The 21,150-nt window shown below is 42.6% G+C and overlaps 2 protein-coding genes across 2 annotated transcripts in view; one reads left to right on the top strand and one right to left on the bottom strand.

The window, feature by feature from the left end:
• Positions 1-2,695, top strand: part of map3k9 (mitogen-activated protein kinase kinase kinase 9) — a 46,217-nt gene extending 43,522 nt beyond the window's left edge. The window contains exons 9-11 of the mRNA XM_088925543.1: positions 510-622; positions 1,395-2,123; positions 2,241-2,695. Coding sequence (XP_088781669.1) covers positions 510-622; positions 1,395-2,123; positions 2,241-2,695 — 1,297 coding nt within the window. The remainder of the gene's footprint in view (positions 1-509; positions 623-1,394; positions 2,124-2,240) is intronic.
• An 8,210-nt stretch (positions 2,696-10,905) lies between these two features.
• Positions 10,906-17,962, bottom strand: ttc9 (tetratricopeptide repeat domain 9). The gene is made up of 3 exons (XM_088925951.1): positions 17,130-17,962; positions 14,873-15,055; positions 10,906-14,117 (listed from the first exon to the last, which is right to left on the bottom strand). The coding sequence occupies exons 1-3, from the start codon at positions 17,590-17,592 to the stop codon at positions 14,038-14,040; spliced, it is 726 nt and encodes a 241-aa protein (XP_088782077.1). The 5' UTR covers positions 17,593-17,962; the 3' UTR covers positions 10,906-14,037.
• Between the last annotated feature and the right edge of the window lie 3,188 nt (positions 17,963-21,150).

Raw genomic sequence — 21,150 nt, 5'->3', positions numbered from 1 at the left:
GTGCACAACTGGCCAAGCACCACTGAGAATGGCTTAGTTTTATGTTGACCTGGGTATCTTCATGCCCATCTAAAGGGATTGCTGCATCCAGTGAGAGATGCATCTGCTTTCTCACTCTTGTGAAGCTAGTTTGGGCTATGCAAATCAGGCCTGGGGAGATATAAGATCCCAGCAATTGTGACTCAGATTTCTGAGGCTTGCTGGCCACTGATGGGATCTGAAGATGGACTTTTATAGGGAGAAGGCACAACTTGACTCAGTCTCAATGTGTAAACGTGTTGCCAACCTGTAGCTTGAAAGGCATTCCAGACCCTTTCAGTCACCAGGATTTCAGCTCAGCTGATTTGAGACTTGTCAGGGGATTCGGGATTTGGAAGAGTGTCAAGGATGCCGAACGAGTCTCGGTTCTGACTGTACCTATATTAAACAAGACTGTGTTCTGACTCTTAGAAGAGGTGATCTTTGCTAGCGTCGTGTTAGTGAGCCCTGTGTCTTGTGTGTCGCCGCAGTGTGAAGGTGCTGTTAGAGGGGAACAAGCAGTGGTCGTCCAGCACGCCCAACCTGCGCAGATCACCTCGGAGCAGCCCCGCGGTGCCAGGCGTGCCCAGCGTGACAGAGATGGGTGAGAGCTGCCTGGTCTTTAACGTCTGAGTTCTGTCTTTCTGTTTCCAGCACTCCAAGCTCAAATAAAGTGAGCATGAGGTCATTAAGGTCAAAAGCACATGAATAGCAAGGCTTTCTAGAATATGATGTGAATGCATATACAGTAGTTTGACTAAATCCTAATTAATGCAAAGTAGAGGTGTGATTTGGAGTAGGTGTTTAATTGGCATGACTTCCTTGCCAAGGGAATGGCAGCCTGACTATGGATGGGGCCGACAGGAGACTCCCTTGTGTTGCGAGGGATAAGCCACGAAGCTGCTGCAAGGGAGATGGTGGGGGAGAGGGGGGAGGGGCGGGAGAGAAGATGCACAAGTGAAGCGAAGTATTTGGATGCAGCAGAAGCAAAGTGGGCGAGATTAGGGTTTGACCTTCTCCTGAGCTGTCTTTTAAAACTCCATGAATTGCAACCATATGACTTGTAACCTTCAAGGGGAAAATGGCAAAGATGTGAGAGTTTGAGTTCCTAACATGAACTTGTAGTGGGAACTTTGTAGATCAAAGCACCCATTGAACATGTACGTGGAAGATTAGCAGGTATAAAACCATAATGGAGGTACTGTATGTTTGAAATGTAAAAATGGACTCAAAGAACAGTGAGATTTACTGTCATTTGTTAGTCCATAACTTTGTTGTAAATACCGTTTGTCCTGCACTCTTGAAAACCTTCATTATATACATAATGTGGAGGAAAATTAAAGCATGTTTAAAAAAAAAGAATTGTTTTCTTACAGATGATGAAGACTGCTGCTATGCAACAGAAGCAGGGGACACTTCTTCGCCACCTGCATCACCTAGCCACTCCTACCTCTGCATCCCCTTCCACAGGGAGGGGCATGTTGCCGAGGGCAACGGGGAACACGCCTCCACTGTCTCCGCCCCAGACACGCCCCCCAGCAGCATGAAGCGCAGCCCAGTGGGGGGTCGGAGGTCAGAGCTGGTCCTGCTGGGCTGCGGGGCTCTGCTGGCTGCAGTGGGGCTGGGTTTTGACCTGTTGGGCCTCAGCCGGCCTGAGGAGAGCAAGCACCGCAGGGAGGGTTTCTTCCACCGCACGGGGGGCCAGCGACGCAGCACGAGCCCCCCCACCAGGAAGCTGTTCCGGAAGGAAAGCCCCATGCCTCGCCCTGTCCCCCTTGCCGAGAGACCCTTCCCCTCCTCCCTCACCCTCCTGTCTCTCTCCTCCATCTCGGACTGCAACTCCACACGTTCCCTCCTGCGCTCCGACAGCGAGGAGCTGCTGGTTTACAGGCCGCCTCCGGCCCCGAACCCCCTGGTCAACACTCACCTGGAGAGTTTCAAACGCCACCCCCGCCAGTCCCTCACCCCCACCCATGTCCCTGCTGCCCCCAGCACCAATCACAGCCTCCGACGGACGCCCTCCGATGGAGCCATCAAGAGAGGGTGCCCCCAAAGTAGCATTCAGCCATTATCTGGCTGCGCAGAGGGACCCGCCGACCCCCCAGGTCAGTCTGGTTGAGTTCTTTCCTTTTCATCTTTGCCTGTGAAGTCAGTTTTCTTTGTTTGCTTTTCGTCGCTCTTATCCTCTCTGTCTCTCTCTTTCTCTCTCCTCTGCCCTCTAGCATGCAGCCCGAGGGGTCTCAAGAGCGATGTCTCAGAGGTGCCCCGTCTGCCAGACCCCAACTTGGTGTTCCCCCCGACCCCTCGGCGCCGCTGCCCCCCTGAGCGCCCCAAAACCCTGGACGTGTTGGCCCGGCCGCGCCCCTCGCCCCGAGTGTGCCGGGAGCTCTCCTGGGGGGACTCCCCGGGCGGTCGAGGGGGCTGCGGGGTGTCCCCCGCTCACAGCTCCAGCACCGGTACCCCACCCACTTTGGAGTTCGGCGGGGCAGGGGGGGTCCACTGCAGCGAGAGGCCCCGTACCCTCGAGCCGCCCACCCCCTCCTCCCAACAGCGCAGAACCCTGCTCGACCAGGACGATGAGGGGCAGTGCCGTGACGGGACGCTCCCTCTCTGCAGACCTGAATCCCAGATCCCCAAGCATTCCCCCTTTCGCCTCCGACCAGGTTTCTGGTCTTAGCTTGTCCATTCTTGCCCCCCTGAAAAGCACGCACCTGTCCTGGTTCCTGTGCAGGGGCGGTCGTCTTTTTTTATTCATTTCTGCTTTCATTTTTTTAGCCTTCCATAATTCAAACTCATCCAGAAGCATCCTCTTTCATTGAAGAAGACAGATGGGAGACCAATTGCTAACGAGCTGCTGCTTAAGTTGAGACAGCTGTCCTTGATACCTTCCTGGCTGTAAGCTTGTTACGTTCTGCACACAAATTTCAGTTTTTGTTTCAGATGTGGCAAAGGGTATGCAGTAAACATAGATCAGATAAACGGAGCAAAAACAGTAGCAAAATACGCTTGTTAACAGCTGGCTTTTTTCTCAGATGCACTGAACCCTTCATAGAGCTTTAACATATTTTGTAAACTTTCATGAAAGTGTCTTTCGTTCTCTTTCTGCTGTTCATGGCACACAGTAAGAGCAGCTTCATGAATGTAAGGCTTGATTGTATTGATGGAAACAGACCTGAAAGCAAGTGTAACTTGAGAAACAGGCCTTGAACTTGAAGAGTTCTTCGAGGAAATGCTTCCTTTCTAATCCTTCTCGCTTAGTCTGGACTTCTAAACAGCAGTTGTCAACATAACATGTGAAATGGAAAAAAGTGATATTATACAAAAGACCTATAATCTTTTCGAGCTGTTTTGGACAACACTGATCTCTGGGTTCATCTAAATCTGTTTTTGTATCTACCCAGTTGTTCTGTACTTACTGTGGTCTCTAAGTACCAGTAAAAATTAGGTCCTGTTTCCCCCCTAAATTAATATTTTAAAACACAGCAGACATAATGTAGCGTAATTTAGGCCCATATTAATCACGATTTCTCCTCACTTCCCTATAAAAATTGCAAATCTTACACTCAGTGGTAAAATCTACATTGGATTGAACTGAACTGGGTACATAATTTGGGATTGGTGGGAAAGACAGAGTTTTTATTAAAGCTCTGTTTCAAAGTGTCCCTCGCTTTGTTAGTGCTATTTCATTTGGAACATGCAGTATTAATATCTAGAGGTTAGGGACCTCTTCTCTGGAAGCCTGCAAAGTGAATTGAACTGTTACCTGGGTGATCACATATAGTGTCTCTGTGTTCACTGGGATGTTTTGAGACATGACAGGATTTTTATAAAGCGTTTAGGCTGAGGGACTTGGAGAAGGTTTGCAATTTTAAAATTGCAGTAAAAAAAATAATTGCAGCAAAAATTTGTATGATTGTCATTTTGAAGCATTATTATGTGGTTTATTATTAAGGAAATTGTCACTTGACTTTCTATTGAATCCTTACAATAAATATGCTTTATGAACTTATTTATGCTATTATTGCACTCGATTAAGTAGTTCTACTCAATGAGCAACGCACCATTATGTTTTATGAAAATTTAAACCATCTGGTCTGTCTCAAAGTGTCGCAAAAGGTTCCCCTAGCTGTAACCAGCACCTGCAGGCACTAGAGTAAGAGACCACAGAGGTCCCAAAATGAATGTATTGGCAAAAAACAAACAAACCACACACCCCAAAGGGCTTTCTGTGCTTCAAAATTAAGAATCACAGTGTCAGAATCAGTTTTGAAGTAAAAAGACCTTCTGAGAATAAATTTGCATAAGGAACCTTATGAAGATCTAGTAATCAAGGGAAAGTCAGCTGTGTGCCAGTGTCACAGAATGTGTGGTGAACATGCTGTTTTCCGTTCCTTCAGAAACACGAATGTAGCATACGTTTGCCATCTTGGGCCTTTGTCTAGGGTCCCTTTGGCTGCTCCCAGAACCCACTGAGGTTCATCCCTGTGTCTTAAAATACACTTGAGGTGCTTTATGTTGCCGCAGTATCAGTTTCCTACTGTATGTGCTAATGTCCGTTTGGATGGGGAACATATGCAAGGTACGCTTATTGACTCTGTAATTTCCGCTGCTAATTTTTGTGTCATCGTAAAGTAACTGTGTCACAGCTGCCAGCCTGTAATGGTTGGTTTGAAAATTTTTCACCACACCTGTAATCCAGTCAGAATCTCAATACACTTACAAATACAGTGCAAAACGTTGGAGAACCGAAAGTACTTCACTTATTAGACTGGTTTGTACCAGGCATTGTGACGCAAACCGTTTGTCTGCTCTGTTTGGCTTCAAGCATTTAATTTTTATTTGCAAACTGCCAAGGTATTGTATTTATTTCTCAGTCCATCTCACAACACCCGTTTAAATAAATATTAAAAATGGTTTATCCAACGCAACATACCTTTTCACACTAGGGGACATTTTCCCAAAGTATGCTGAGCAAATTATGGTACTCAAGAGTGCAATAGCAATGCTCTAGCTGGGGTTTGAACCCACAATCTTCTAATTTGTCCTGACTCCTAACCACTGTTCCATATTCCTGGCTGGGTTGGGTATTAACATCTGCAATACTGAATGCAGTTTTGTCCATAAACCATCACATTCAATATAAATACTCCATTCTGTGCTCACTGAATATAGAAGTGTAGCTGTTGAAGTCCAGATTCAATAAAACCGTCAAGCAAGCTGTTGCAGTGCACATTCCAAAGCCTAGGGCTTGATTGCTAATTTCCGATGGTTTAAAAACCAGGCCACCAGCAGCAGGTTCTAAGTTTAGGAATTATGCTGAGAGGATGGTTCAAATTTCATTTTCAAATGTAGGCCTACAACTACAACTGATGGCGAACCTACAATTAAACTGTAAATGTAGTGTGTAGGAAAAAAAGTAACAGAGAACCTAAATACATTTGCTGTTAAAGCAGCTTACATTTTTTCTTTCCTGTTTCTCAATATTACTGTGATTTGCTAACTTCAGAACTGAACTGTGCTGTGGTACTTGACATCAGTGGCTAGTTACATTTTCTCTAAAGGTGTGTGGTACTGTACATGAGGTTCCCTCTTTTATGGTGTGTGTGGTTTCTCTGTGTTTGCAGACTACTTTGGAATTTGGAATTCTGTGCTGCTGTCTTTTTTTGCACTTACAACCCATTTAAAAAAAACACACCACACATTAAGATATAGAATTTCCCTTAACATACTTTGAGGTTTTCTTTGGTCACTAAAGCTGAAAGGGTCAGGCACAAGCACTTAGATGATAATGCTGGGAAACCTTTGTGAAGTGAGGTAAATACATTTTATTTAGGCTTTCCTGCTTAGCAGAAGAAAACTGGTCTTCAGAAGATGTACCTTCCACCTCAATTGCAAACAAGATGGCACAAGTTTTCAAATGGCTACGAACCACAGCTCTAATCCCATAGCACCTATAATGTTTTAGTGGCTCAGTTTACAGTTAATACAATAAAGTCTTGCTCTGTTTCCAAAATGCTGGAAGTCCTTCTCCTGGAAGCCCTGGTGGCATTTTTTTATTTGTTTATTTATTTGTTATTTATTTATATATTTTTTTTATATGTTTGTTCACTTGTATGAAGCTTTTTCAGGATGCGACCAAATTAAAATATTGTTTTTTTCCCTTCAGCAGGGACCATAATTGTGACACAATCAGCAGCCTGTAAGGGTAGCAGTATGGCAGTGACAAAGGAAAATGAAACCATTTGAAAAACAACTTTAGGACTTAAGAGGCTTCTGTTGAGGTGTTGCCCTCCAGTATGAAGTCATTTGTTCTTTCTTCCTGGCCAGTTCAAAGTGGGTGTCTCATAAGGTGCAAATATATTTTCATATGTAGTGTCCTTGTACCCAATGCAATTCTGAAAAATAATATTTGAAAAGGTTTGAGTCATGTTTGAATGCAGCCTGGAGTAGTAATCCAATTGGTAATATAGATGTAAAACACACTGTTTCATAGTGGATCTATGCTCTCGGTATCAGCCATCTCCATTTTTCTATTAGAAAAACAGCAGTGAGGAAAACCCTTCTGTTTTACAAATGAAGCCTGCAGGTGAGCAACGTGAATTAGAGATTTCCTGGACAGCAGTACAGTAGTGGTTCCCACACAAATTTGTAGCTTCTTTTGCAAAACACTTTTATGTTTTAAAACATATTTATTTTCCTGCAAACAATCTAGTGTTGATGAATCTATCGGGGGTATCACCCAGGTGTTGAAATGACTCAACTCATTTTGATTAAATCATGCTGTGATCTCGCAAAACTGTACTGTATGTGAATGTCAACATCCAAGTTCTGACTCGTATTCTTTCCTAATTAAAATGTGCAACTCTCAAAATAGCTTGCTAATAATATGGTATAACACATTGTATCACACAAGGGTCTCCAACCCTGTTCCAGGAGAGCTCCGATTCAGTTATTCTTAGGCAATTGATCAATTCAGCAAGTCATGTGTCAATGAAGGAAACACTAGTCCGGTATTCTGATATTTCATCCTAAAGATCTCTAAATGACTTAATTGGATACACCATCTGTTTAATTGATTACAGTGAAATTGTTCCAGGTCTTTAAAAAATCCTGATTTACAGACTACCTATAAAATCTGCAGGACTAGTGCTCTCCGGGACCAGAAGTGTAGATCCCTGCTGTATCGAGCTCAAAAATACAATGTGGTGTCTGGATCGAATTTCAGTCTTTTTATAATCAGAGTTTTATTTTCTAGAATTACAATTAGGAAGCAGGAAGTGCTACCTTAATGGGGGGGAAAAAACACTGGCCACCTAAGATTCTTAACGTTTCACACACTGCTACTCAAACGGTGGCCCTTCCAACCTGCGGCATTCCAGAATTGTGTTCCAACCAACTCCTTAATTCTTTTAACCAATAAATCTGCCGGATCGCTATGACAATGAAGTTGTTGGTTTTATCAGATGTCTGTAATGGAGCAAACTGGATGGGCTGCGTGTTGAGCAGCCCTGCTCTAACAGCACTTAGAAGATCCCCAAATCAAGGATTGAGAAAAGCTCTGCAGGATTCCTGAGCCGTGGTGTAGACAGAGGGATTTACCTTAAACAAATTGGCCATCTTTCATCATCCAAAACCTTCTGTCCAAGTCAGGTGTCATAGAATTTTGTCATCAAGCTGTGTTTCCACAGTATGCACCACTGTCATTGTTGAAACATTGGTTTGTTTTCTGATGTCAGAAAGTTTTAAAAACCACAAGCTGTGCTGTAAACATTTTTTTTAATAACGTTGTTAAGTTGTAGAATATTTGAATATTGAAAAATAAGCTGTTTGTCCTCATATATTAAACCAAGGATGCCAAGCAGGCTTGGTTCTATGGCTATAGGTACTATTATGATAATAACAAAGATGATTATTATAATGATGGTGACAGTATTATTATTATTGCATTCAGTATATGACACTGTTATAGGATTTGTATCTGCACTGGAGCACATAGACATCAATAAAATCATAGTCAAAAAAGAAACTGTGAAACTGTGTTGGGATCTTGCTTCTTCTTGTGTTGTGCCTCCAGTTCTTGGTTTTAAATGCACTTCCAGTGGAAAATACATGGCAATTCATTTTAAAACCGAGAACAGTTCATTGCGCAAAGGGTTGTAGAAGTGGGGAACAATCTACCTGGCCATGGTGTTGAAGCCAACATTTTTAACGTTTTTAAGAAATGGCTGGAAGAGATCCTTGGGTCCGTTAATTGCCAACTACCAAATGGGCTAGTGGGCCGAATTATTCTCACCGCAGTCGATGTTAGGGTGTCTTGTGCATCCTGCAGCACCTCAGTCTTATTCCTCTCGTGCTCCTGCCTGATTGTGTCAGTCTGTCCAGTCTTGGGGTCTAAGCCTCACGGCATGCCCGTCTGGAGCTGTTGTTAATGGCGTTCTTGACTGCAGTTCAGAAGGGACGACGGCAACCCTGTCACTTTCCTCCCAGCCGTTCGAAATCGTAATTATTCCGGACATTTCCTTCAAGCTATGCATCCCATTGTAAACCTCTGTTTTCCCGTTTCGTCTCGCGCGTCCCTCTGCCCCTGCCCCTTGGTTCGTGTTTCATTCTGTGGAGGGGGTCACAGTCTCCTCATCCTCATTTTTGCATCCTTTCGCTGATCGCCGATACATGTTTGTGCTGTTGTACCAAAATTAATTGTGAGAAGAAACTCAGTGTTCTAGTCTTCCTTAGAGAAGGAATTGGGATGTTCCTATTGCAGGATTGTCAGCGTTCTCATCCGGAACACTTCTATTTCGGTAATGAAGGTTTACAGCTGACAGCTGACATTGTTGGGTGTCTAATAAGTGTTACACTCATCTACCAACACTGTTCTGTACTAGGACCTAAGGCAATAAGTGGAAATTTAGAGATTTAAATAGGTGACAACCCATTATATAGAAAGTTTTGGGTGTCTGGGATGACACCATTCAGATAAAGTAGTGTCTTAGGATCATTCAAGAACAGGTGGACAGGATGAAATATATTAATTGCTGGAATCCAGCCGAGCAGCATGTTATCTCCTCTCATTTGCCATCTTTGTTCTGCCAACATCCAGTTGCAATAGTGTTTAAGTATTTGAGATTTAAATCACAGATAATTCTTTCATATCGTAAATACAGTGAAATACATTCTCTGGTTATTTCGTGTTTTTGTTAAATTATTTCTTTCTCCTTTAACAATTCATGGATGCGTGACTTCTTTGGTGACAAATACCGATATGTTTAATTTGAAATTAATAAGCACAGCTCTATGTGTAAAGCCACAGGCTCGCAGTCTGGATTGTGGGAGCCTGCTGTCACCAGAAATTTGTGCAGAAAGGCATTCCACCATGTCCAGCCTCTAAGAAGAAGCCTGCTGTGCTGAGCTTTAATGCCTCCGGTATTTACAGAACACCAAGTTGGCACTGAGAAGCCTCGTCACAACAGATGATGATTTGCACAGAAATATCTTCCAACATTTTTTTTCTCCATCTCCTTAGCATGATCTGGTTATACTTTATACTGTATATGTTTGGCTTGCCTTAACTGCATTAATATCCAGTACTCACTGTCATGCACCACTGAAAATGGTACCTCAGAGATACGAGATTTTCAGTCGCTGTGCAAGTGCATACGGCTTTCTTGTACTGGACTACGTTATTCCTCTTGGTGTTTGTTTTAGGATTCCCTTCCTTCTGCAGTGCGTGCTGTACCTTAGTCATGAGCTAGGAACTCTAAGTCAGAACTGTCTCCGGCCCTGTTGTTTCCTCACCTCTGCAAGGTTAGAATTAAGCATGATGTGGAGGTCTTAAATTATTAACAAGGACATCTGCTGAGGGAACACAAAGTTTGTCATCTCCCTGCGGTGTATGACCTAGGGGGTGTGTACTGTATGTAGACTTCCAGAGCAAGTCAGACACAGCCTGGTATCCTTTCGTACTGAGAAAACATGAAACCGGAAGAACATTAGAAAACAGGGATGTCAGCTTCTTAAGAAGGGTAGCTTCATGCAGAAGGTATTTGAGGCTTTTCCTGGTTACTGTCAAGTTATTTCTTTATGAACAAGTTAACAAATGGGAGGAGGCCATTCAATCCATCTTTGCCGCTTGGAAAGCAACCAGTTAATTGATCCCAGGATCTCATCCAGCCATTCCTTGAAAGAAGACACGGTATTGGCTTCAACAACATGGCTGGGTAGCTTGTTCCAGAATCCCACAACCCTTTTGGTAGTGAAGTGCCCCCCTGTTCTTGGTTTAATTGCACCCTAGTTTCCTCCTGGGTCCTCTGGCTCATGTTTCTCTGTTTTCATCAATGCCTGTGGTTACTATTTTAAATGTTCATCTCAGTCAGGGTAGTACATTTTACATTCAAACAGAGGGATCTTTTGAAAGTGGTATGAGATGCTGCTTTTTGTCATTTCCAGTGCATGGGTAGAAAATGAATTTCTGACCAGGACTCTAATCGCACAGTGTAGCAATTCAAGGTAAGCATTTGTATATATAAAATGATTACTCAGTGAGGAAAATATATACTCGCATATCATATTTCTGGGTAACATTATGGTGCAGTGGTTGGGATTCTGCCCTTGTAACTGGAAAGTTGCAGGTTCAAATCATGGAGGAGCCACTGCTATTGTACCAGTGAGCAAGGTACTTCACCCAATAAAATACCCAGTTGTATAAATGAGTGCAAATGTCAGTTACTTTGGATAGAAGCATCAGACAAATTAGTATTAGAAGTAGAGTTAACCTCCCAATTTGCCTCAAGCACTCCTCCTGACAGGTGGCTTGGTCAGAAGTGATACTGGGTATTCTGCTTGGCCTCTCAATTTGCACTTATATCAGAAGCAAGACAAAGACGAGTCAGATTTAGTGATACCACTTTTATATTTAATATGTAACTTTAGGTTACAGAACAAGATTACAAACAATGTAAAACTGTTTTTTTTTTCACACCAACAATTACTGTACATACGAGTACATCTCAAAGATGTTTCACCCTTGTTATATTATTCTACAGCTTTGTAACATTCTTTGTGTATACAGAGTGCCCAGGCTACTAAGTATTCCCCTACAGGCAATGTGCTTATGCTAAGCATTACTTAATCTTTAAAAAGCAAGCATTGGGGTTTGTGAAAAACAGTTATAATCTACTGTACATCACCTTGCTCTAATGGTTCAAGTAACGTGCCTGTGTTTTTTTTTAATATCCTGAAAAACTGTAATTATTTTCTTTTGATCCACAGAATTCGGATCCACCAATGGCTTATCATCTCGGCCACTGTGCCTTACAGGAGAGTGAGCGCCAGTTGGAGGGGCAGTATGTCTCTCAATGATTCTGGTAGATCCCAGAAGTCACTGGTGCACACCAAGTCACATCAAGGGCACCCTGGCCAACACGAACATAGTCTACCTTTCACTACCTTTCTACCAGTCAGGTACCCCTTAGTGCAGCAACAGTGTATTCTCAAGGCTCCTCCATCTGACTTTGTTTGCATTTAGAGAAACACCTTCCTCTCAAGCTGGATGCCACTGCCAAATGTGCAGCAGGAATTTCTCTTAGACTTAGACTTAGGCTGTAGTGTTCCAATTGGCCCTGCCTGTGCATACTGTACATCCTGAAAGCAAATGTGCTAGGTTTAGTATGTTTAAGATTGAGGACTCATCAGGATGTGAAGAATGACAAGAAAAAGTGCAGGCACGTGACTTAAACTATTGTGGAAAATGGGTAGTGAAGTGGAATGAAAGATGCCCCTACCCTTTACAAAAGAGCCCTCCAAGAAATTATTCACAGTTATATGTTGGCTCTGTGTTAATAGCACCTGTCTTCACAAGAAAAGGTTTGCTTTGAAGCAGCACAGCACAGATTCATTTTAACTCAAAGCACAAAGACAGATTAAATGGACATCAGTGGAAACTGCATATTGAAAGCAAACTGGGCCACACTCCATATTTTTTCCCCATTTCCGACAAGCTTGTTTAATAAGAAGAGTTTTTTTTTACTCCAATATAAAATGTGCAACACTTGTCAACTATGAAGTGATTCAGTATCAATTTGTTATGTGTAACTAAATAAATACTAAACTTAAAATATCAAGACAAAGACACATCCATGCCACAAATGCCCAGTGCCTGTTTGGTCAATACATTTTTTGACTGCCCTTAATTGCAATCATGCCTCCTTATCACATTTTAAGAGTCTTGCTTTCCAAGAATTGATTTTCTCATACAGAACAGTCAGCAGAGCCTCCCCTGTCTGACACAGGTTTGTGAGGGGTTGTTTCTTTTAACTTATAATTGCCAATTATTTTTGTTACACCCAAGGGATTTGGAATAGCAAATTGTGTTGTCCTCAGTTCGCAGCTACTATCCTCACAACCACACACTGGGAAGAAGGAGAAAATGCAGACAGAGCAGCCCATCTTTAAAGTCACTCATCATGAAACAAATTACAGCAACCCCAGGTTTAGTGCTGATTGGAGGAGCATCCCTCACCAACAGCACCATGAGCTTGCAAATGCCCACGAGGCAACAAGGGTCCCTGTGTTGCTGAGCACACCCCAGCCACCCAATCCTACCATATCCTCATGGAGAATTCCAGTCACAGTCAGCTAGTGACATGACCCAGATTCAAACCAGTGATCACAGAGCTCATAGAGCTCTTGGGCCAGCACCCTTACTGGATGAGACACTTTTTGAGGCCCCATTTTCAACAATTAATAAAGATGAATGTTTTTTTCTTAAATGCCTGTCTTTAATGAAACACTTCATATCCACAGTGAACTTATTCACAGTTATTAACAATAAGAGTCTACCATTCCCACAAGGAGGGTACTTGAATACAGCTTTGCATCAACCACAATGTGAGCACTATGTATGTACTGTGATTTAGGTACAGTCTGTTAATATTTACAGTTCATTCTCAGGGATGAAAGAGTGCCTTTCTAAAACACACTTTCAATGCCAGGGCATTACAGCTCAAGGCTGCAGTCCTGCGTACAGTATGTAAGAGATGGACTCTATTGCGCAGGTGATTAGTTGCAGATGAATGTTCACTGACAGCTTGTGGACCACTGAATGGCTTTAGATCTACCATGAATCCTGTTTTTAATGAAATGGTAACATCAGAGAGGGAATTACAAAATGATTACAGATTGCTAATGTGCCTAATTTCTACATCATGACTATGCTTATGCTTCACAAAACGGAACCGACTTTCCTTTCCTTTCATACTCATTTCTGCTGTACTTTAAACATCCCTGAGAATATTTAGCTTCGGAGCTGACGTATATCGCTGGCCTTGGGGTATGACTGATATTCCTAAAAAGATTCGAAGGGGCTGTGGTATTGATCATGCTGGGGTTTGAAATTTAGCAAGATGGCCAGGAGCAGGGTTAATATATGTAATGCATTACAGTACTGTACTGTATGTAACCTAGCGCAAATGTTTTCCAAGCCTGATATTGCTGCTTTGAATCTGTACGTAGTGTTCAGTTAAGGTATCCTTCATAAATATTCCACAGTTTTTTGGGGAGATATCTTGTCTTCTCAGTGAGTCAGAGGGTGAGGGAATGTGCCCGTTGGAAGGAGACTGCAGGATTCTTGGCACTGCTGGTAGGATCTTTGGAAGATTTAACATTAACAGATGGCACATGACAAATACAGTGCCAGGAGCCCGGTTAAGCTATTTAGTGATGTTGGGGTTATTTTTTACTGTTCTATCAGTATTTTGTTTATAAAGACAATTATACATAGCCTGTTTCCTGGAACATCATAAGTTATTGTATGAATTACCACCTGGAATAAAACAAAATGGACGCGCATAGCAAAACAATCGTGCACTCCACATCCACTCCTGACATCCAATTGTAAGAGGTCTGTGTATAGGCACATATCCAATCAGAATGGGTAGTTCTAAGCACTGGCCAGAAGGTGAGGCCTGCCAGGTTTCGGCACAGAGATTGCTCATGGCACATTTCCATGGCAACAGCAGCTTCTGTTTACGAGGCCTCCTTTTCCCTCTGAGAGCTGCGCCGGAGTTTCATCTCTGTCAGCTGAATGTAGCGGATAACATTGGTGTCTGCAGGACACAGCACAGAGGCACAAAGACAGGAAAAGGCTATTTTAACAGTGAACATAACAGGAAACTCTCAGGCTGATGCAAAACACATAACTTTGAGCTGTTAGGACTGCTCTCTTCCCAATTACAACTTCTGTTACAAAGATATGTAAACTTGTTGAGCAGAAATTGTGAGACATTTAGTTTCTTTCTAATTTTGAACACATAAACACTGTACATTATAATAAAATACTGTACAGCAATGCTGCTAAAAAAAACTTGGCATGCAACATTAGATATTAATTAATTAGCTTAATTACACTCTTTTTCTAACCTTGGGTCTTTTCAGAATACAGTTAGCAGAGAAACATTCAAAAGCTTTGAGGTCTTGTCGAGTGTTATTCATAGTCTCACCATTATTGGAATTTTGGAAAGCTTCTGAAACGAATGAATTTATTTTTATATATACTGCGAGTCAACTTCTAATGTGCCTTTGCCGAGGTGCTTGATAGGCAATACTGGACGTTACAGTATGCTTTCAATAAATTAGCACAGTCCCAATTGTGCAGAAGTTTCAGTGAAAGAACCTGCGCTCATTCCCTAACAAGAAACAGGAAGTCCATAAAGCTGCGGATTTAACTCCTTGAATAATGTGATTTCCAGAGAGACTCATAAAAACATCTTACTCTCTTCATCCAGGTCCAAGAAAAAGTACCAAACGTGCCCTGTGCTAAACATTGTGTGTAATGGCTTCCCGTGCTCAGAGAGGAACTGACCTGAGGGCTGCTGCTTGTGAGACTCCTTAAGGTAGTGCAGGGCCTTGTGGAAGTCTCCCAGGTGGTAGTAGGCCACCCCTGAGCGATACAGGGCCTTAAAGTTCTCCCCTTCCTTCCGCAGGACCTTCAGACAGTACTCCTTCACCCTCTCATAATTCACCAGTTCCATCTGCAGCAGGCAAGCTGAGAGTGCGGTACACAAAGAGTTAGAGGGGCCTGACACACCTTCACCCCTCATCTAACAGCTAATTCTTGGAGAGTGGAACTGTACGTACTGAGTCTGCTGTGAAAACAATCAACATATCGCAGTCAATTATATTTCGGGACAAGAGGCACATGCCTTGTTATTGTTGAAACACTGGGTGCAAGGCGGGATATACCCAGGGACGTCAGCTCATCACAAGGTACACACAGACATAAACATGCGTATATTCATATAAGGAACAAGTAATAGGTTTATTCCATGCTGAAAAAAAGAAGAAAGAAAACACAACGTTTCGGCCGTGGAGCCTTCTTCAGGCGTGTGCCTTCTTCACCTGAAGAAGGCTCCACAGCCGAAACGTTGTGTTTTCTTTCTTCTTTTTTTCAGCATGGAATAAACCTATTACTTGTTCCTTTGTAGCCTACGCATGCTGAAGCAGCTACCCACCTGAACTACTATTCATATTAGGGACAGTTTTCCAGAATTAACCTACCAGCATGTCTTTGGACAGTGGAAGGAAACCAGCACCTAGAGTAATTTAATTGAGCACCTCATTTAACCAAGAATTGTCTAATGTGATATTTTAGACTGTTTTTGGCTCTATATCTGTCAGTCTTAAGAGATTTTAATTTTGACTTTAATACCCATTAACCAAAACAACAGGAGAACTGAGGTCAGGAGACCAGGGCAGCCCAGGTTTTGCGGGTTTAGCCCAATAATCATTAATGGTCACTGAAAAGAAATGCATCAAAACCTCTCTTGTCAAGGGGAAGTTATGAAGTGGGGAGTCCAGTTCTCTCACTGGGGCCAAATAATGAACCTTGCAGTATCAGAACTATTCTCATAGTCACCCGTTCCCAATACAGACTGAATTCATCCGTGATCAGAAAGCCATTTATTCCTTGCGAGAGTCACAGAAAACTAGAGCATCTGGATAAAGCTCGTGTGAACACAGCAGAAGCATGCAGACTCTACACAGAGGAATGTGTGAGAATTGATAGAATTGACAGCGAATTACGATAAGTACATATCAGACATAGAAAATAACACATAAGATTTGTCACTCTCCGAGGAACCTTTAATTCGTCTTTGAAGAGAACTGTTTTGTACACGCAACTGCTAGTTTTATTTTTAAAAGATAGAGCGCCTCATTCGTTTCAACACTGAGATGCATGACTAACGCACATTTCGAGTAAAATAACAAGAACCAACTAAAATGGCTATCTTTTTATCCAGTTAAACTATTAAGTTTGCACAACATAAATTCTATTTAATCGGGATCATCTGAAGGTATACATACAGGCATAATCATTGATAACGTACTAAATAATTTTTCATCTTAAATGAAAATCTGTACGCTACTGCCTTGTAAAACACTCTACAGTCACGTACACGGTTTCTTTCTCTAAATGATATGAATCCTGTTTATCAAGTAACTACTCGTTTTAGGACTTCTAGAATACATGTATATCGATTTTCGAAAAGTAGCTGATGACTTCCTGTGTTTACGTAATAACTAGGTAGTTATAAAACTCAAATAATCGTATAAATCTACAATTTTTTTAATCATTAAAAAAACAACGCTTAGCACAAACTCAACTCACCATAATTGCAAAGCAAATATTTTGGGAGTGTGATCTGCTCCCAAACACAATGCAAAGCGAATTTCCGACAATCATCCTAACTGCAACCTGTAACCGGATGACAAACAGCAGATGATACTGCAGGCACACAAATCAAAATGCTGTAATTTGTCCCATACGAAGCTACGACGAACATAATACCATACAGATGCAAAATGATGTTTGCATTATCCTTCTAAATAATGTGGAAACGTTAAAGAAAAATAGAAAAAACGCACAACAGAAGTGTTGTGTGTACTACGCTTTTAACCATCAATTATAGTCACAACGATGTCGGAGATGTCAGCGGTTTGGACATATTTATTTCAGATCTAAAACGATCCACTAATGTGGTTTTGTTCACTGTTGTGCTTTATTTCAGAGAGTGTTGTTGTATTGTGTAGCGAACGAGCAGCGGCAGCGCTCATCATACCAGCGAGACTGTTGTAACACTCCAGCTCGGCGTTCTCCACAGCCCCCTTCTCCTCGTCTGTCAGAGCGGATTTGCCCGGTGTTGGTACCGCGGAGGATGGCGACTTAGAACTGACATCTGGGTCTCCGAGAACCCTGCAAAGCCCTTTCATCTCCAGGAGTGCCCTGTGATACTTGCCGATCGCTTCCCTGTATTTCTTTTCCTTGTAGCACTGGGTTCCCTGAGTCTTAAAGTCCAGCGCCCTTCGGAGCAGATCCGTCGGTTCGGAGTGGCCCGTCTGCTTGGCGCTGGACCCGCTGTGGCGACCCAGTTGCTGGGGACGCATGTCTCTGCCCCGGCCACTCTGCGAATGGCTGCTGTAGACCTGCAGCCTGGAGATGCCCCCGCCGCTGCTGCTTGGGGTACTGCCGCACTCTGTTCTGCTAGTATTCCCATCCTGTCCGGCTCGACTTTGACTCATCATTACCCCCACATAAAACCCACCCGGCTAACACAGGGTCTAGATCCTAGCTCGGGTTCAAGCACCTCGGAGGCGCAGCGCTGCTTGTCTCGTTCTGTAATTCGCCTTGTGGGGCAGTCGATTCCTTACGTCTGGTGCATACAGATGCTCCTCGATCTTCCACTGTACAGTACTTAGTCCTTTTGTCTCTGCCTGCTGCTCCCAGTTTTGCTTATTTATATTTTTATGAGGCTTTTATATAGCGTAACGTTTTTCCAAGTGCATTTCCCCCCCTATTTGCTGTGCTGACCCGGAAGAGGCTTTTCTTTCTTTTTAAAGAATAATGAAAGAGGGAGTTAAAATCGTATCCCAGCCTGATGCAGCTGCTCTGCTCAAGACAGGAATGCAAACAGCCCTGTGGATAGCGAACAAAACAAGTCCGGAGATGCCTTTCCTTATCGCAATGCTGCGCCGAGCGTTCAAAATTAGCTGTGCCGAGCGCTGCTCTCTCCACAGCACAGAAAGATACTCTATATTTCTGCCAGTTATTCGTTGATTGTGTCGTAGATCTAATGTTTGTCTGCCTAAAACGGTCACTCTGTAATAGTCGGATAAACACAGTATTGCCGCGTTTAACTAGGAATGAAGATCATCTTAAACCAGGATGAGTCTTTCCGTTTTAAACTGTCTTTATTGACCACATGTATTTATTTTTAATACAGTTGGCAACATTAACCCCACATGTGCATTTGCAGATCCAAAGAACAACTTTCTAATTACACATCTCATTAGCCATTAAGTTTTTCATCTAATTACAAACTCAGGCCGGCACCTGTTCCTCCTACTGTATACGAAGCCGTTGTTCAATTTGTCTCCTGGTATTCCTAAATACTTCTGAAGTCACCCCTAGCCACTATTTCAGAAGACATCTGACAAGAAAGGTGCCAAAGAAATGCTGCAAAGCTTCCACCAGAAAATCAAGTGTCATGTCCTTTGAGCTAAAACGGGAGGCCTGGATCTGGCTGGTGTTCAGTCCCAGTGCAGCTGCTCTTGCGGTTTGCCTTGGGCGTGTCAAAGGGCTCTCTTCTTCAATGGCCGGGTGGAGCTCCCACTGCAGACCTCAGAAAGCATGTTAAACTCCCAAGCCTGCTGGCTTCCACACCCCTGCTGTTCTTCTAACTGATTCCAATCCCCACCACAGCTCCCTGACGCAAGAGCAGCAGTCACCCTTGTCTTTAGTAAAGTCTTTTCTTCTTTGTCAGAAAGCATCAACTAGGCCGTTACTCTGATATCCATTTGCTGTCATGGGAACCACTTTACTTCACCAAGAGACCAGACTGCCTGAGGGCTTGGTTTGGATACAACAGGTTTGGTAAAGTGCAAACTGAATTTTGAAAGCGACAGTGCGGTCTAATATGAACTCACTGTGTGGTTTGAAGAAGTGTGTTTTCCCCTTTTCGTGACAACTCTTCTTCACGTTTCAGATTTCTGTGTCCCTTCAATATTACAGTTTAAGGAGATCTTTTGGCCCTGCATTTTTTAAATGCTTCCTCCAATTCAGGGTCACTGGGGAGACGGAGCCTATCCCAGCAAGTAACAGGTGCAAGACAGAGTACACCCTGTAGAGGACACCAGTCCATTGCAGAGCTAACAGACACAAACACACACGCATTGGACCAGATTTTCCAGAAGCCAATTAACCTACCGGTATATCTTCGGACTGTTTGAGGAAACCCCAGAGAAAACCCATGCAAACACAGGGAGAACACAAATAGCACTTCAGGTGCAGAATTGAACACAGTGCCCCAGACAGTGCCCCAGACAGCAGGCTAACCACTACGCCACCGTGCCACCCTTCAAAATTACACAAATTGTGTAAATCTTTATGCATTCCTCTACTTTTTTATTAACTTGTGTGCACATTCTGTGTTCTCCCTCATTCAATGGTGCTCCCACTGAAAAGCTCTTTTTTAGATCCTGTAAACAAAAGAGAGAGAAATATAGGGTTTTAGGATACTTTAAATAAAGAAAGCACATTTCTTTGCACTAATTTACCAAATACATACTTCTGAGAGATCTGGATTTGAACAAAATAACACTTAGTGACTCACTGGGATTAAGACTGCACACACCTGTACTACAACATGACTAAATCATTTAGAACAACATCATTTTGACAATGTGACTAGTTCGCAGTCTTCAGTGATTTCATTTTTCCAATTCCAAAGCATTTCAAATTTATTCCCACAATTTCTCTCCATCACATGCAGAATAAATCACTTTTATTAAGTGATTATAATAAGCTTTAGTTTATTAATAATATAATAATTATTATTTACATGTATATATCGCGCTTTTCTGGAGACTCCACTCAAAGCACTTTACAGGTAATTGGGACTCCCCTCCACCACCACCAATGTGCAGCATTCACTGGCAGCCATAGTGCACCAGAACACTAATAATAATAATAACTTTTATTTATAAAGCGCCTTTCCAAACTAAAGGACACTGTGCATCTTGCATAAAGAAAAGGTGAAAAAAGTACAGTAAAAGTAAATGGAAAAAACCCCCAAAGCATACAGGTTTTTACAAACTGACTGTAGGCAATCAGACATAGACCTTGGTAAAAAGGTAAGTTTTCAGTTTAGATTTGAAGAGAGTTACAGAATTTGCCTCTCTTAAAGTCCGAGAGAGGTCATTCCACAACGCTGGAGCAGCGACAGAAAAGGCACAGTCACCAAAAGTCTGTGATTTAGTCCTGGGGACAGAGAATAGAAGACCGGCCTCAACTGAAAACATAAAACCCTGAGGTAAAATCCAAAAGCTGGCTATTTAGTGGCAGTGACTTTCCACCTCACACACAAATAGCTGCATCAGGAGACATGTTTGGAATTTGCGATTGAGTGTCTGATGTCATGATTTAATCCGGGTCTCTTCAATGGGGAGTATATATCGCGTCATGTTGTTGAGAGATCAATTTAAATAAGCATCTACATCCTGAAGCTAACACCCTTTCAGAAAATTATCTTTTAGTCAACTGGCCTTGGTTTTCCACAGATTCTGAGAGTGACTTCCACTGCACTGCATTCTGTATATTTAAGGCTCCACAACAGCTGATGCAACAGGCTTCCAGTGACCTCTGACATCTGAAAACAGAGATAGAGGCAATTTCTAAACCCGCTGTCTCACCCAGTCAGTTATGTATATTCTAAGTGATGTTTTAACTAAAGAGAAGAACAGAAGTATTATTTTTCTGTCTCCAATCCTCCTAAGCCAACTCAAAGCCTTTTTACAGTGCTTCACGCCTTCTCAGGCAGAATACTACGAATTTAATCTGCGAAGACTTCCATAACTAATGCTTTGAATAAATTATTTTCAAACATTAAGAGGATTTTAATTCCTTATAATTAAACAAGGGACTGCACTGTGGTACAACGGATAGCATTGCTGCCTCTCAGTGCTGGGACCCTGGGTTCAATTGCTGGGGTGCTATCTGGGTGGAGTTTGTATGGTCTCTGCATGTTTATGTGAGTTTTCATCGGGTGCTCCAGTTTCCTCCCATAGTCCCAAGATATAATAGTA

The sequence above is a fragment of the Atractosteus spatula genome, chromosome 9 (assembly GCF_055471065.1).
Source record: "Atractosteus spatula isolate fAtrSpa1 chromosome 9, fAtrSpa1.hap1, whole genome shotgun sequence".
NCBI lineage: Eukaryota > Metazoa > Chordata > Actinopteri > Semionotiformes > Lepisosteidae > Atractosteus > Atractosteus spatula.
The sequence above is the reverse complement of the archived record's forward strand: the minus strand, read 5'-3'. Positions and strand labels throughout refer to the sequence as shown.

Bases quoted from the DNA above. Each gene is read 5' to 3' on its own strand.
- ttc9 (XM_088925951.1), bottom strand. From the start codon at position 17,592: ATGATGAGTCAAAGTCGAGCCGGACAGGATGGGAATACTAGCAGAACA. The intron at 15,056-17,129 runs GTATGATGAGCG...CCGCACTCTCAG, and splicing joins GTGTTACAACAGTCTCGCTG to CTTGCCTGCTGCAGATGGAA. The intron at 14,118-14,872 runs GTCAGTTCCTCT...TGTGTCCTGCAG, and splicing joins TCACAAGCAGCAGCCCTCAG to ACACCAATGTTATCCGCTAC.